General features: G+C 41.7%; 1 protein-coding gene across 1 annotated transcript in view; it reads right to left on the reverse strand.

Moving 5' to 3' along the window:
* Positions 1-15909, reverse strand: part of dmd (dystrophin) — a 500806-nt gene that overhangs the window by 148899 nt on the left and 335998 nt on the right. Inside the window, exon 33 of the mRNA XM_080421894.1 lies at positions 6268-6417. Within this exon, the coding sequence (XP_080278020.1) occupies positions 6268-6417 (150 nt within the window). The remainder of the gene's footprint in view (positions 1-6267; positions 6418-15909) is intronic.

Below are 15909 nucleotides of genomic sequence, written 5' to 3' on the forward strand. Positions count from 1 at the left end.
TAGTGCCATATAATCCAAAGTGCCTTACAATGTGCATTACTTCCACCCATTCACACACTCATGGCGGAGGCAACCATGCAAGGCACCAACGTGCACATCAGGAGCAGTCAAGGGTTCAGTGTCTTGCTCAGGGACACTTCGACACAAGCCAAGAAGTGCAGGGGATTGAACCGGGAACCTTGCAATTCGTAGGCCGAAGCTCTATATCTATGAAGAGGGTGGATTTTGTGCAACAAAAACGACACTACTGAACATGAAGGAGTAACATAAACATTTAGTTTAGCCCAACAGCTTTTGTCTTAAAATAAACAGCGTGCGTAATGATGCATGATTGCATCATTAGTTCGTCAGAACACATTTTCTGCAGAATGATGAGCAAATGAAAGGGTTCCGCATGACAACAGACACTTCACAGTAATTCTTCATAACTTCGGTTGGCTCTGCTAACTGGCAATACATCTAAATATAATGCTACTCAGGATGATGTGGCCATGTTTTCTTTTTTGTGGGTGTGAGATCAGTGTTGCCATGTCCGCATATTATATAGTTGCAGTTTTTTTTGGGCTTGTTTCTAAAGTATAGTTGCTTATTTGGGCTTGCTTCCTAAATGTTGTTTAAACCAGTGGTTTTAGAGGCACGGTGGCGCAGTCGGTAGCGCTGTCGCCTCACAGCTAGAAGGTCCTGGGTTCGATTCCCGCCGGGGGACGCTGTGGGCGCTGGGGGCGTGTCTTCTCCTCCGCGTCATCAGCGCCCATACCCTAGGTGGGGTTGGCAAAAGGGCCTACTCTGTGTGGAGTTTGCATGTTCTCCCCGTGTCTCCTAGGGTAGTTAATACCCTCACAAAAACATGTAGTAATCCTGGTCGCTATACCGCCTCCCCCATGACAGCCGGGGCGCCTGATGGAGGGGAAGGGAACTGGTTGGAATAACGTGTTCCTTCCACGCGCTACGTCCAATCAGGGAAACTCCCTCCTGTCAGGTGACAAGAAGGTCAGTTGGCTCTCATGCCTGAAGGAAGCATGAGCTCGGCCCTGGCCTCCCTACTGTGGGGGACTGGTGTAGTGCTGGTGTAGGGCGGGTGTAGCGCCCAGGATCACTTAGGAAATTGGCACCGGGTGAAAAAAATGGGTTACAAAAATTGCGGGATAAAAAATTAGAAAAAAAAAAAAAAAAAAAAAAAAACAGTGGTTCTCAAACATTTTCATGTCAAGGACCCCCAAATTCATATATAATTGACTGCGGACTCCACCTGGAAAAGTTTTGTGCTAGGGACCCCCAGAAGAGAAGATAAAGTTAAATAATAAAAAAAAAATAGCAGATGTACAATCTCACAGCGTGGAACTAAGTGACGCACTGTGAGCTTGTAGATCTGCTATTTTTGAATAGACAACATATAAATGGATAAAGTGGTTAAAATGATTGTGATGCTATATTAACTACTTTTTCTGGGGACCCCCTGGAACCCCCCCAAGGACCCCTGGGGGTCCCCTAGCCCTGGTCCAGAGCGTTAGTGTGTTCTCTCTAATGTTAGTGAGTCAATACAAATTACCATTGACCAGATCTGTAGAGGGCGCAGTGGAGTAAATAGAATAATTTCCGTCTGGCGGACATATTTTATTTTCTACCCAAAACGTGTATTTTACAGAGAAGGTGGGGTGCTGAGAGGCTTCCCACCTCCGAGAATAGACCAACAACACAAAACATTCTTTGTTTCGGTGAGTAACTAAGTGGTTTTGTTTATTTTCACTACAGTTGGAGCCCTCGCAGGGCAGTGGTCAGTGGAATTCCTTGTCTATGAGCAGAGCCGAGCGCCTGGCAGGGCGTTAGAGAGAACTCACTAACGCTCTGGACCAGGGCTAGGGTTCCCCGGACCCCACTTTGAGAAACAATGGGATAGTCTACCTCAGGGCAATCTGAGAACCCATTCGGTTAAAAGAAAGCAAAACTAATATTTTTTTCCCTTTCTTTTTGACTCTGGGGGGCACCACCTCCTTTTTTTGTGCAGAAACAGGAACTCGATTTAGCTCCTCCCCTTTCTTAGTCCACTTTCTCCCGGGTGCTTCTTGTGTTCATTCCTACTAACAACAACGCTACATGTTTAGGGCAGTGGTGCCGAGAGATTCTGCTATGTTAGCTGAATCTGTCTTGAGAGAGTAACCTCAGAGTTACCTACAATCGACTACCCAGTCGAAACGTTGGTTTCTTGTACATTTTTAATAAATATGTTTTTTGCATCGTGGCTACGAGTTGTGCTGCCTCCTCTCCTTCTTACCACAGGGAGAAATGCTACAACATATTCCACTGAGGAAGTCCAGGCAAGAACCATGAGCTCCCATTCCTCCCATTCTGGCAGCCATCCTTCAAACTCATACTACTGCACATATAACAAACTACTAGTCAGACCTCCCATTTTACAGAAAATACTTCTATATCGTTGCTGCTGTCAGAAACCTCTTATCTCCATGCTTTAATTTTGTATGTATTTTTTCCCCCTAAATGGGTCACCGAAAAGTAGCCAAAATAGCCGATCTACAAGCTCAAAACGCTCAAAAGCCGCGACACGTTTTTAGTTTGTTGATCGGCTATTTTGGCTATTTCTTAATTTGAATCCTGAAAAGTAGCAGTTTTGTACATAAATACATACGAGGTTTCCATCCGACAGCAACGATATGACATTTTAAATAGCAGCTTCGTGTACTTTCATAGCAGCGTTGTGCACTTTCATTTAAATAATCAATAGTTGCGGGTGGAAACCTCATATGCCCCAAACTGTTACTTTTCAGGATTCAAATGAAGAAAACATTTTTTGTGTGACGCTGTAGTTACGATCGAGAAGGGCGTTAATTTACGAAAAAAACACAATAAGATAGAATATGGAGATAAGAGGTTTCTGCCCAGTTCCGAGCGGAACCCAACATTTTCAGTTCAATAGTTCTTCTCTTCCAGGTACAGACAGACACGCCTCTGCTCACCATCAACAAAAATAACCCCCCCCCCCATCGAGGGCCTGGTCCCATCACCATCACCATCACCATCAAATCAGACCTCGCCTGCTAGCTAGAAGAACATCAGAACATCTTGCCTTTTGTTTGTTTTGGGAACAGAGGCGGTTCGCTAAAGTAAAAAAAGAAAAAAAACGTCTTTGTTCAACTTCAACGGCATCAAGGTCGGAGCGGTCAAACTGCAAAGCTACTTGTGATCAAGCCACAGTACATTAATCCATTCAATCCGGGAACGCATCTGTGTCATTTTCTTTTATTTCTTTGGGCTATTCAAAAATAGCATATATACAAGCTTGTAGATCTGCTATTTATTTTTTTATATCGTGAAAATGTGGGCAAATCTTTGAAAATATATATACATTTTCTACTCAAATCTTTGCTTCTGGGGGGTCCCTGGAACAAAATATTTTGGGATGGGGGAGGGGTCTGCAGAAAAATACATTTCGGGTGGTCCTTGACATGAAAACTTTTGAGATACACTGATATTATAGCAAATTAGGTTTAAAAAAAAACTACAAGCTCATAGCGCGGCACCGAGTGCCGCACTATGAGCTTGTAGATCTGCTATTTTTGAAAAATTGTGAACAATTTTGCAAATCTTTGAATATATATATATATATATATATATTATTTTTTAAAGAGAACATTTTTTAACTCAAATCTTTGCTTCTGGGGGATTCTATTAATGTCTTCTAAATCCTAACAGTTTATTGAAAAAACGTATCTTGCCATAATCAGTGGTTCTCAAACTTTTTCCATGTCAAGGACCCCCAAAATGATATGTATTTGGCCGCGGACCCCCATCTCAAAATATGTTGTTCCAGGGGACCCCCAGAAGCAAAGATTTGAGTTATTTAAAAAAATATATATATATATATTCAAAGATTTTGCACAAATTGTCACGATTTTTCAAAAATAGCCAAAGTTTAAAATAATGGTTAAAGTGGTTACACAGATGCGTTCCCGCCTTCCCGGTCTTAATTGATTAAAAGAACAGAACCCACACACACACTCACACACACATATACCTCACATGCCGAGTAAAACAGATCGTTAAAAATAACTAGGCCATTATTGAGAGTAATACCTTGCAGAGTAAAGTTATCCCTGAACCCCCCCAATTATTTCTTTTAGACACACACACACACACACACACACACACACACACACACACACACACACACACACACACACACACACACACACACACACACACACACACACACACACACACACACACACACACACACACACACGCTTATAGAGACAGGCTCATGCATTCTTATCTTCCAGCAGATAAAAAAGGTACTTAGCGAACAGTTTGGTACTTTTTTAAATGTATGCATTGCCCTCACAGCGATAATGCTGAGCAAAATAAACATTTTATGGATGTTCATTAACTTTAACACAACTTTTTTATTTGCCATCTGTCTTGTCTATGTGTGGAAGGTTTTCTTTCTACTGTAGTGTAAGCAACGTCTGACCCTTTTCAGGCATGACTATGACTGATTTTGACACACAGCTAGACTTTTAGAAATAAAAGACTAAACTTTTTTATGTTGTATAAAAACAGGGAATCATAGCTACGAATTATTGGTTGTGCAGTTTAACCCACCAGTTTTCAGTGGTGGAAAAAGTACTGCATTTGTTTTACTTAAGTAAAAGTATCAATACTGCAATGTAGACATACTCTGGTGCAAGTAAAAGTCCGGAAGTCCGGAATTCAAAATGTGCTTGAGTTCAAGTACAAAAGTATTGATATCAAAATGAACTTAAAGTACCAAAAGTAGAAAGTACTCATTATGCAGAATGTCCCATTTCACACGTTTTCAAATGTATAAAAAATCTTTTGAAAATAGCCGATCTACACGCAAATGGCCGAAATGTATATAGGGCTGAAGTGGTCAATGCACGTTTTGTATTGATAATCAAAATCTACAAAGTAACTAGTAACTAAAGTTTTCTAATGATTGTAGTGGAGTAAAAGTACAATATTTGCCTCTGGGATGTAGTGGAGTAGAAGTAAAAGTACGGTACTGAAACAAATTGCAAATACTCCAGTAAAGTAAAAAATACCTCAAAATTGTACTTAAGTACAGTACTTGAGTAAAGGTACTTGGTTACTTTCCACCACTGCCAGTTTTGGAAATAATGGCTTGCTTTATAGACTCATGTCTTGCAGAATTCAGAGAGCTGAGAAAACATCCTTGAAAGCGTCAAAAGGTTCTTTGTTCTGTGAGGTATCTTAACACCTTCCCAGTCAATGAGGAATCCACCCCATTGGTAGACGCTTTTAGTGAATGTCACAATGCTTAATGATTCTTTATTGTGCTTAGCGCACATTGAGCTTAGAGCAATGGTTCTCAAACTTTTCAATTTCAAGGATTGCAGTGTGCAAGATAGGGCCCTCAGAGTTACACACCTGTAAGGGTCCATTTAGATACATATTTAGCTTACATTTTATAATGGACGTCAATATAAGACAGACACTCACTGTTTGTGTGAGTGACTGTGCATACCGTGCGCGTATTGTACTGCATGTTATGTGTCTTTGCGTACGTACACGCGTGTGTGTGTGTGTGTGTGTGTGTGTGTGTGTGTGTGTGTGTGTGTGTGTGTGTGTGTGTGTGTGTGTGTGTGTGTGTGTGTGTGTGTGTGTGCACCCTCTCATTGAGAAAGGGGTTCAACTGAGAGCTTTTGTTGTCGTTGTTGGAGCAGATGATTACAGGAAGAAAAGAGAAGAGAAGAGGAGTGTGTGTGTGTGTGTGTGTGTGTGTGTGTGTGTGTGTGTGTGTGGGGGTGTGTGTGTGTGTGTGTGTGTGTGTGTGTGTGTGTGTGGGGGGGTGTGTGTGTGTGTGTGTGTGTGTGTCTGTGTGTGTCTGTGTCTGTGTGTCAGTGTTACTTTTGACAGCAGATGTTTATGTAGTTTTAGTCATAGTCTTTTGAATAAAATTCCATTTAGTTTTAGTCATATTTTGGCCATCTGAAATGTTTAACTTTTAGTCTAGTTTTAGTCGACTAAATCTACAGTTGATTTTGTCAACTAAAATGTATGTTTGCAGGCCTGGATAGTAATGCCTGATTTATACTTAAGCTGTGTGCTGAAAATAGCTGATCTACAAGCTCAAGCTTGTAGATCGGCTATCATCGGAGAGCGACACCCACGCGCAACCAGGCATAAAATAACTTGTCTTCTTAGTTCTGTGCGTGTGTGTGTGTGTGTGTGTGTGGGTGTGTGCGTGCTTGCGTGCGTGTGTGCACTCACCCTGCCAAACAGCTCGTCCCAGCGCGCGTTGAAGGCGTCCAGTTTGTGCTGGATCAACTCGTCCAGAACCCCTCCGTCCATCAGGGTCTGAGACAGCTCTCTGATCTGGTTCCTGTTGTCCTCCGGGTGGCGTAGCAGGACCTCCAGTGCCTACACACACACATATTTGTATTAGTATATAGGTAAAGAGAAGCGCGCTTCAGCCAGAAGAGGGTAGAAGGGTTCGTCGGTGCTCAACAGGGACAACTTGCATCAGAGAAAATAATAATACCAGGGCACTTCAGGAGAGAAGACTATACCCAAATAAAATATACTGGAGTACTCGCACTGGTCTGCACGTGTGTTTTATTGTTTTCGACGTTTCGACTTTCGTCTTCCTCAGAGTCAAACTCTGAGGAAGACGAAAGTCGAAACATCAGTTTCTTTTGGTCTAAAATTACACGGATGCTATCCCGGTTTTAATGGGTTAATGTGCAGTTCACTAGTTCAAGGAAATCCCATCCCGTAATTCAGCATAAAGGAACCGTTAAGGAATTGGACCGTTAAGAGGGAATAATTAAGGAACTGGAATCCTTACTTTTATCATTTTTATCCCACGATTTTGTAACCCCATTTTTTTTAACACTCAGTGCCAATTGTCTATGTAATCCTGGGCACTACCTTCCCTCTGCCAACCTAGGGAGGCCAGGGCCGAGCTCATGCTTCCTTCAATGCATGAGAGCCAACTGACCTTCTTGTCACCTGACAGGGGAGAGTTTCCCTGGTTGGACGTAGCGCGTGGAAGGAACACGTTATTCCAACCAGTTCCCTTCCCCTCCATCACGCGCCCCGGCTGGCCAGGGGGAGGCAGTATAGTGACCAGGATTACTACATGTTTTTGTGAGGGTATTAACTACCCAAGGAGACACGGGGAGAACATACAAACTCCACACAGAGAGGCCCTTTCGCCAACCCCACCTACAGTAGGGTATGGGCACTGATGACGCGGAGGAGAGAACACGCCCCCAGCGTCCCCTGCGGGAATCGAACCCAGGACCTTCTAGCTGTGAGGCGACAGCGCTACCGACTGCGCCACCGTGCCCCTTGGAACTGGAATCCTTAAAATCCTAAAGGATCGGATATATTTCGGTTGCGTGACATCGCCGCACAAACAAGTATACAATAGCGTATTTATATAACTATAACCAGGGGTGCACATAACTGGTGCGCAGGTGCGCATGCGCACCCAAAATAAATGATGCGCGGCACATCAGACGACGCGAGGCGCTTTTGCGTACCAACAGCTGGGACAGGAATTTCCAAGCTTTTATTTTTCAGCAAAACTGAAAAATAAAAGCCTGGAGATCGAGACTAGGAATTTACTTCCTGAAGCCACTCTCACACAATCACGCTAAAGCACGCGTCGGCCCCATGTACAGCCATTGCAGGGGGAGAGGATGCATGCTGCACGTGATTGTGTGAGTGTCTCGCATCGCCTCGCATTGCCTCGCTGCGTGCACGCAGCCAGCAGCGGCTGTTAGAGGCACTCGTCACCGCTGATAAACGCACCGTAATGGTGCAAAATTTGCCGTGAACGTCCCAATCTGGCGGATAAAAGCAGCGTAGCACAGGGCACCAGCCTTGGGGGCTTCACCAAACGGCGTTAAAAAAAAAAAAAAACGCGAAAATCGGCGGAATTTGGAAGCAGAGCGTCCTTTTTTCTCGCGCAGCCCGCACCCCCCCCGTTGACAAAACTGTCCGGTGGGCACCGTGCTGAATATCCCCCCCCCCCCCCCCGTTGACAAAACGGCACGGGACCATTTATTTGGTGCACACCAAGTCACATCTCCAGGTGCTCTTCTGAGTACTAGACCTAAAAAGTTATGTGCACCCCTGACTATAACCCCAACCCCCTAAACCTAACCTTTGAATGTCTAGTCCTAAACCTAACCTCTAAATGTCTAGTCCTAAACCTAACCTCTAAATGTCTAGTCCTAAACCTAACCTCTAAATGTCTAGTCCTAAACCTAACCCCAGCCTGAATCTTTTCAGAATTGTAAACTGAACTCCCAACATACAGTATATATATTTTTTACCAATACAACCATTTCCCTTGAGGACAAGGGAAACAGTCCTCACAATGTCAATATGTCACACATTCTACTGTACTTGTCGTCAACATTTTGGCCCTCGCAAGCATAGTAATACAAGTTCACGCAGTCCATATCAATTCACTCCATGTCATCTGCATTTATCCCAGAACCTTGTTTTTTTATTATTATTATTCATTGGCTGTTTCGCTGTACAGCAGCAGCTGGCAACAGGAGGATAAACACATTCACATGTGACAAAACCCTCTCTCTCTCTCATATAATCCGGTCCCTTTCACTGCAGGCTCCTTGGGAACCTTGTGCAGAGAGCGACTGAAAACCATTGTGTCGGAGCGGCTTGGTTCGCGCTCCCTCACGAGTATATGCACTCCTTAGCTCAAACAATGCACTTGAGCTGTTTAAAAGACAGATCAACGATGCCAGATGGTCGTGTTTTCAACTAGCTGGAATGGAAGCTGCTACCGGTACTTGTAAAGGTAGATAATAATAATAATGTCTTCACTGATAACACAAGCGCAGCAGCCTTGTACTGTGTTTTATATAATGTATCGCATGCTGTCGGGTGGAAACCGTTTACGTCCAAATAAATGTCTTACTTTTCAGGAAATGGGGGAAAAAAGAAGTGGTGGAAAAAGTACTCAAATATTGTACTAAAGTAAAAGTATCAACACTGCAATGTAGAAGTACTCTGTTACAAGTAAAAGTCTGCAATTGAAAATATACTTGAGGAAAAAGTACAAAAATATTGGTATAAAAATGTACTTAAAGTACCAAAAGTAAAAGTACTAAAATGTTTGAAAATAGCAGATCTACAAGCTCACAACGCGTCGCGATGCGACGCGTTGTGAGTTTGTAGATCTGCCATTTTCAAATAGCCTTTGTATAAAATAGGGCTAAAGTGGTTAAAGTATATTTTATAATGTAATCATTCATATATGCAAAGTAACTAGTAACTAAAGTTTTCAAATAACTGTAGTGGAGTAAAAGTACAACATTTGTAGTGTAGTGGAGTAGCAGGAAAAGTATAGAGTCTATACTTTTACTTTACTGGAGTATTTCCAATTGTCTATACTATAGACAATTGGAAATACTCCAGTAAAGTAAAAGTACCTCAACATTGTACTTAAGTACAGTACTTGAGTAAATGTACTTAGTTACTTTACGCCATGGGAAAAAGGAACCCGTGTTCCAATGGATCCAATGTAGTCAAACGTTCTTGTTAATGCTCGTCATTGGTTCAATATTTATGAAACCCAAAGAGAGACTTAACAACTTTTAGTTTCAAACATTTTCCAAACTAGCGATAACGATGTGACTCTCTTGTACGGCAAAGTACTGCATTCTTTCACGAAAAAAAAACATTAAAAGGTTGAAATATGGAGATAAGAGGTTTCTGCCCTGACAGCGAACGATATATGTAATGGCTTTGTATCTGACATTACGAGAACCTTACCGCACGTTGCTGTAGATAACGGCGTTCGCTGAATGCTGTGAAAGCTAAAAGCACGGGGCAGCAAATGACTTGTTTCTCTCTAGCAATCAGTGGTGTTAAGTAACTAAGTACATTTAATCAAGTACTGTACACTTTTGAGGTATTTTTTTTACTTTACTGGAGTATTTCCAATTTTCAGCACTTTTACTGCTACCCCACTACATCTCAAGAGGCAAATATTATACTTTTACTCCACTACAATTACTTGAAAGCTTTAGTTACTAGTTACTTTGTAGATTTTGATTACTAATACAAAACATACATTACCCACTTCAGCCCTATATACATTTCGGTCATTTGAAAATAGCAGATCTACTATCTATCTATTTTCAAAAGATTTTTACACAATCGAAAACTTAAATGGGACATTCTGCATGATGAGTACTTTCTACGTTTGGTACTTTAGTACATTTTGATAGCAATACTTCTGTACTTTTACTCAAGTAAATTCTGAATTCAGAACTTTTACTTGTAGCAGAGTATTTCTACATTGCAGTATTGATATACTTTTATTTAAGTAAAACATGCGAGTGCTTTTCCAACCACTGCTCTCTAGCGATACGGTGCTAGACTGCTGTTCATATCTACTTCAAGAAGAGATAACAGAAGTGCCGTCTGCACTGGGAGACTGGCTCAGTCATCCGCAAACCCATTTCACTTTCCCGTGCACTACAACAGTGGTTCTCAAACATTTTGCATGTCAAGCACCCCCAAAATTGATATGTATTTGGTCCCATCTAGAGCCCCATCTGAAAAGGTTTTGTGCCAGGGAGGGACCCCCAGAAGAATAGATGTATGCGAAAGGAAATTCAAAATAATTCAAAACCTTCCAAACATTTTCGATATTTTCCCCAAAATGTTCAAACATAGCAGATGCACAAGCTCAGAGATACCTACACTTATGACCGTGTATATCTGCTATTGTTGAATAGCCAACATATAAATGGATAAAGGGGTTAAAATTATTGTGACTCTATATTAACACATTTTGCTGGGGACCCCCTGGATACCCCCCCTCCCCAAGGACCCCCCTGGTTGCGAACCACTGCACTACAAAACTGTAAATGCAGCAGAGGCCCTGCTGGTTTGGTAGGCTAAGGGGAATGTGGTTTGTGTTGCTTAATTCGTCCAAACTCTGCTGACTGCTGAGACGTGACCCCCCCCCCCCCCCCCCCCTCCCTCCCTAGTGTAGTTAAGTTAATGAAGAGGGCACGGCCCCCCACTCACTCACACACACACACTGGGTGGGCTGCAAAGCTCACAGTGCTGGTGCCAGGAGACGTGGAGGTATAAAGCACTCACAAAGCTGCACAGCAGTGTGTCTCCATATATGCACCATAGTGGGCTCACTTCTGAGATGTTGTTATAAAACATGAAGGAGTCTAATAACGCCATGGCTCCCCTGGGCAACGTCTGTGTTGCTTGGAGGCCAGTCTGGAGCAGTGTTGAACCGCATATTTGGGCAAACATTTTTGGCGGCCATAGACATTTTGGGGGCATACACGCGATATGGTGCATAGAGCGCATACATGCACACACACACACACACACACACGCACGCACGCGCGCACACACACGTTGCATACATACTGTCCGTACTGTACATAGGGGGAACATACAGACATTTTGGGGGCATACTGTACCATACATACTGTGTAAGCAGGAGACATGCAGACATTTTGGGAGCGTGCATGCTATACATATAAGGACTAGGGCTTTCACCAACTAGTCGACCTTGTTGGTACTGGGAAAAAAAACACATGTTTTTTTTTCCTTTTCATTGTTTTAATGCCATAGTAATGGCCCATTACTATTATTATTATCCTCCTGACTTTATTTTTGATCAAAAGCGGGTCCAATAACCCCCTTTTGAGGATCCTTGGAGACGCTGCTGTGCTGCTGTGCCAGAAGCGCTTCCCTTAAAACGGCATAAAAATAAAGGCAGGAGGATGATAATAATAGTAAATGGCATTAAAACAATGGCATTTTCTTTTTTTAAATAGGTAAATATCGACTAGTCGACCAGTCGACTACCACTGGGTCAAATTAGTCGACCAGTAAAAATCTCTAGCCGTGAAAGCCCTAATTAGGACAAAGACATACATTTTGAAGGGCACACATACTGTACATACATACATACATGCATGCATGCATACATACGGTACATACATAATATGTATGCCCCTCATATTATGAGGGACATGCAGACATTAGAGAAGGCATGCTTAGTTACACACTATATGCACACACGCACACGCATACATATATACGGGGGAAACGCATACAAACACTGTTCCGTACAGCTCGCCCCTTCGGGGGGCCACGACATAAAAAACAATAATCCTTTCCCTTTTCCAAAGCATGTGAACGTGTTCAATCCCCACCAGGCACATAGTGTACACACACACACACACACACACTGTGGAACGTGCAGGCGAACAAGCTAACAGACTAACCGTTTAAGACCGGGAACGCATCTGTGTCACTTTTAGATTTCTTTGGGCTATTCAAAAAATAGCAGATATACAAGCTTGTAGATCTGCTATTTTTCGAAAAACAAATTTTGAAAATGTGTGCAAATGTCTTTGAATAATATATACATTTTTAACTCAAATCTTTGCTTCTGGGGGGTCCCTGGAACAAAATATTTTGAGATGGGGGGAGGGGGGGTCCACTGACAAATACATATCATTTTGGGTGGTCCTTGACAATGAATACAGTTTGAGAACCACTGATATTATAGCGACACGTTTATTTATTTTTTAAACATATATATTGAAAGATTTGCACGCATTTTCACGACAAAAATACATAATTAGCAGATCTACAAGCTCGTAGCGCGGCACTCGGTGCCGCGCAACGAGCTTGTAGATCTGCTATTTTTGAATAGCCCAAAGTATAAAATAATGGTTATAGCTATTTAAAAAATCTAAAATGACACAGTATATGCGTTCCCGGGTTGAATGGGCTAAACAGGCTCCGCATGGCTGCTGGAGTGGATCAATAGTTCAGGTGCTCTTTTGGAACGGGAACAGAGGATTCAGCAACAACAACAACAACAAGGGTAAGTATAGCGGCTCTTCGAGTCGTCGCTGTCGTCGGGCAGAAACCTTGTATCTCCGCGTTTCAGCTTTTATATGCTTTTCTTTCGTAAATGCAGTGGTGGAAAAAGTACTCAAATGTTTTACTTGAGTATAAGTATAAATACTGCAATGTAGAAGTACTCGGTTACAAGTACAAGTCCGGAATTCAAAATGTTACTTGAGTAAAAGTACAAAAGTATTGGCATCAAAATATACTTAAAGTACCATAAGTAAAAGTACTCGAATGTTTGATCTACAAGCTCACAACGTGTCGCGATGCGTCGCGTTGTGAGTTTGTAGATCTGCTATTATCAAATAGCCTGTGTATAAAATAGGGCTAAAGTGGTCAATGTATGTTTCATAATATCATAATTTATATCTGAAAAGTAACTAGTAACTAAAGTTTTCAAATAATTGTAGTGGAGTAAAAGTACAATATTTGCCTCTGAGATGTAGTGGAGTAGGAGTAAAAGTACAGCAAACTGGAAATACTCAAGTAAAGTAAAAATACGTAAACATTTTACTTAAGTACAGTACTTGAGTAAATGTACTTCGTTACTTTACACCACTGCGAAAAATGAATGCCCTATACTTCCGTTGGTTCTCAAACTGGGGTACGACGGGGACCCCCAGCTAGGGGGTCCTTGGAGAGGGTTGTGGGGGGTCTCCATGCTAAATGATTGATAGTTAAAGGGGAATGAAACCACAGGCTGGTTCTGTCACTCTGAGAGAGTGTACAAAATGGCCAAATGGACCCGCATTTGTACACTCTCAGAGTTATGGGGGGTCCGTGGCCTTAATGCGCACCAAACTGGGGGTCCTTGAAATAAAATAAAAAAGGTTGAGAACCACTGCCCTACTTCACCGTACAAGAAGAGCGTGTGAACAAGTTCACACCTACTGTATGCACACCTACATGCCTAGTTTTCGCCATTTTATTGAAACATTTTGAAACAGAAAAATAGTCAAGTCGGTCGGTGTGTTTTATGAATATTTAACCAATTAAAAGTATTAACTCATTAAAGACCTGAGGACGATTCTACAAATCATCTCTGTCGGGCGGAAACCTCATGTCTAAAACTATTACTTTTCAGGATTCAAATTCGAAAGCATCAAAAGTTGCAGATCTACAAGCTTGAAACGGTTTGAATATGGAGATAAGAGGTTTCTGCCTGAAGGCGGTTACACACCGGCGAATATGCGAATGTACGCAAAATTCGGACTCGTTCCGAATAATTAACTCATTTAGTGCCACTGGACGTAAAATACGTCCTATGTAATAAGCCCTGTGCCACAGGACGTTAAAACCGTCTTTTTTTTTTGGGGGGGGGGGGGGAATTTTTCTGAACCCAAGATATGATGATTTGAAAATGTTCTGTTCCATTCACTTCTTGTTTAACTTCTTACTGAAAAAGGCTGTATCTCGGCTCCTAAGCACTTTTTTTTACAATGAATTTTGGCTGTGGCACTGAATGGCACTTTTTTACAATGAATTTTGGCCAGTGGCACTGAATGAGTTAAAAGACGCTTTTTCGCTTCGCTTTTTCGCTCCATGTAAGCTTGCATTGACTTTATAAGGTTTTAAAAAAAAACGTATTATTTGCATGAAAAAAATCGCCCCGGTGTGTAAGGACCTTGACAGCGACGAAATGCCTTTTTTCAGAAAAACCTATGTTGCTATATATAAAAATATAGCTAAAATCTAAAATGACACACACTCTTTCCCGGTCTTAATGGGGTTTTAACAAGAGCTTTGTGACTAAATAATAAATACATTGGATCCATTGGAACACGGGTTGTTGTTGTTTTTTGTCCATTTCCTGAAAAGTTTACGTTTTGGACATACAAGGTTTCTACCTGACAGCAACGTAATGAGTGGAGACATGGTGCAAAAAAAAACAACAACAACAAAGAGACCAGTCACACAGCACTCTGCAGTAAACGAGGCAAAATGAAAAGCGTTTTTATTGGCTGCAGGACTCTCAGAATACAGACCGACGATCAAAGCGTTGACGCCTATCGACCGGAAGGTCTTCAGCACAGCATGTTAACCCATTAAGACCCGAGGCCGATTCAAAGAATGTCTTCTGAATCATAACTTATTCATGAAAAAAAAAAACGTGTGTTGCATGCTGTATGTATCAGTGGTGCTCAAACCTTTTTCATGTCAAGGACCCCCAAAATGATATGTCCCCATCTCAAAATATGTTGTACCAGGGACCCCCAGAAGCAAAGATTTGAGTAAAAAAAAAAAACGCTTTAAAAATAAATAAATAAATAGGCCTATTCAAGATGGTTAAAGTATTTAAAATGACTGTGACGCTATATTAACTACTTTTGCTGGGGACCCCTCTGGATCCCCCCCACCCCCACCCCTATAGCTAGCATCTAAAATGACACAGATGCTTTACCGGATTAAATGGGTTAAGGAAACAGAGTATCGACCGGAAGGTCTTCATCACAGCATGTTAACTCATTGAGTGCCAGAATTTTTTTTCTTTTTAAACGTTTGGCAATTCTGGCAGTGCACTCAATTGTACTACCTATGAGTATGTAAAAGAACAAAAACGAATAAACAATAATTATTTCTATATTATGTTGTCCCAGTGCCAGAGTTTTTTTTCAAAGTAAAACAAAAGTGCTTAGGAAGCAAGATACAGCCTTTTTAAGTTATACGTTAAACAAGGAGTGGATGGAGCTGCAAATCTTCAGATAATGATATCTTGGGTTCTGAACATGTTTTAAAAAAAAATAATAAAAAAATGTTTTACTATTTTTTCAAAAACACGTCAAACACGTCATTGGCACGTTGCGCCATAGCGGTAGAAACACGTGAAACACGTTAATGGCACTCAATGAGTTAACACATTGAGTGCCAGGGCTTTTTTAAAACAGGGTACAGTCGGTGCCTGGATTTTTAACAATTTTTTAACCTTTTTCAAGTAGTCACAAAATATTTTCAGTGATCACCGTCCTC

Source organism: Gymnoscopelus braueri (genome assembly GCF_963280865.1).
Source record: "Gymnoscopelus braueri genome assembly, chromosome: 24".
Classification (NCBI taxonomy): domain Eukaryota; kingdom Metazoa; phylum Chordata; class Actinopteri; order Myctophiformes; family Myctophidae; genus Gymnoscopelus; species Gymnoscopelus braueri.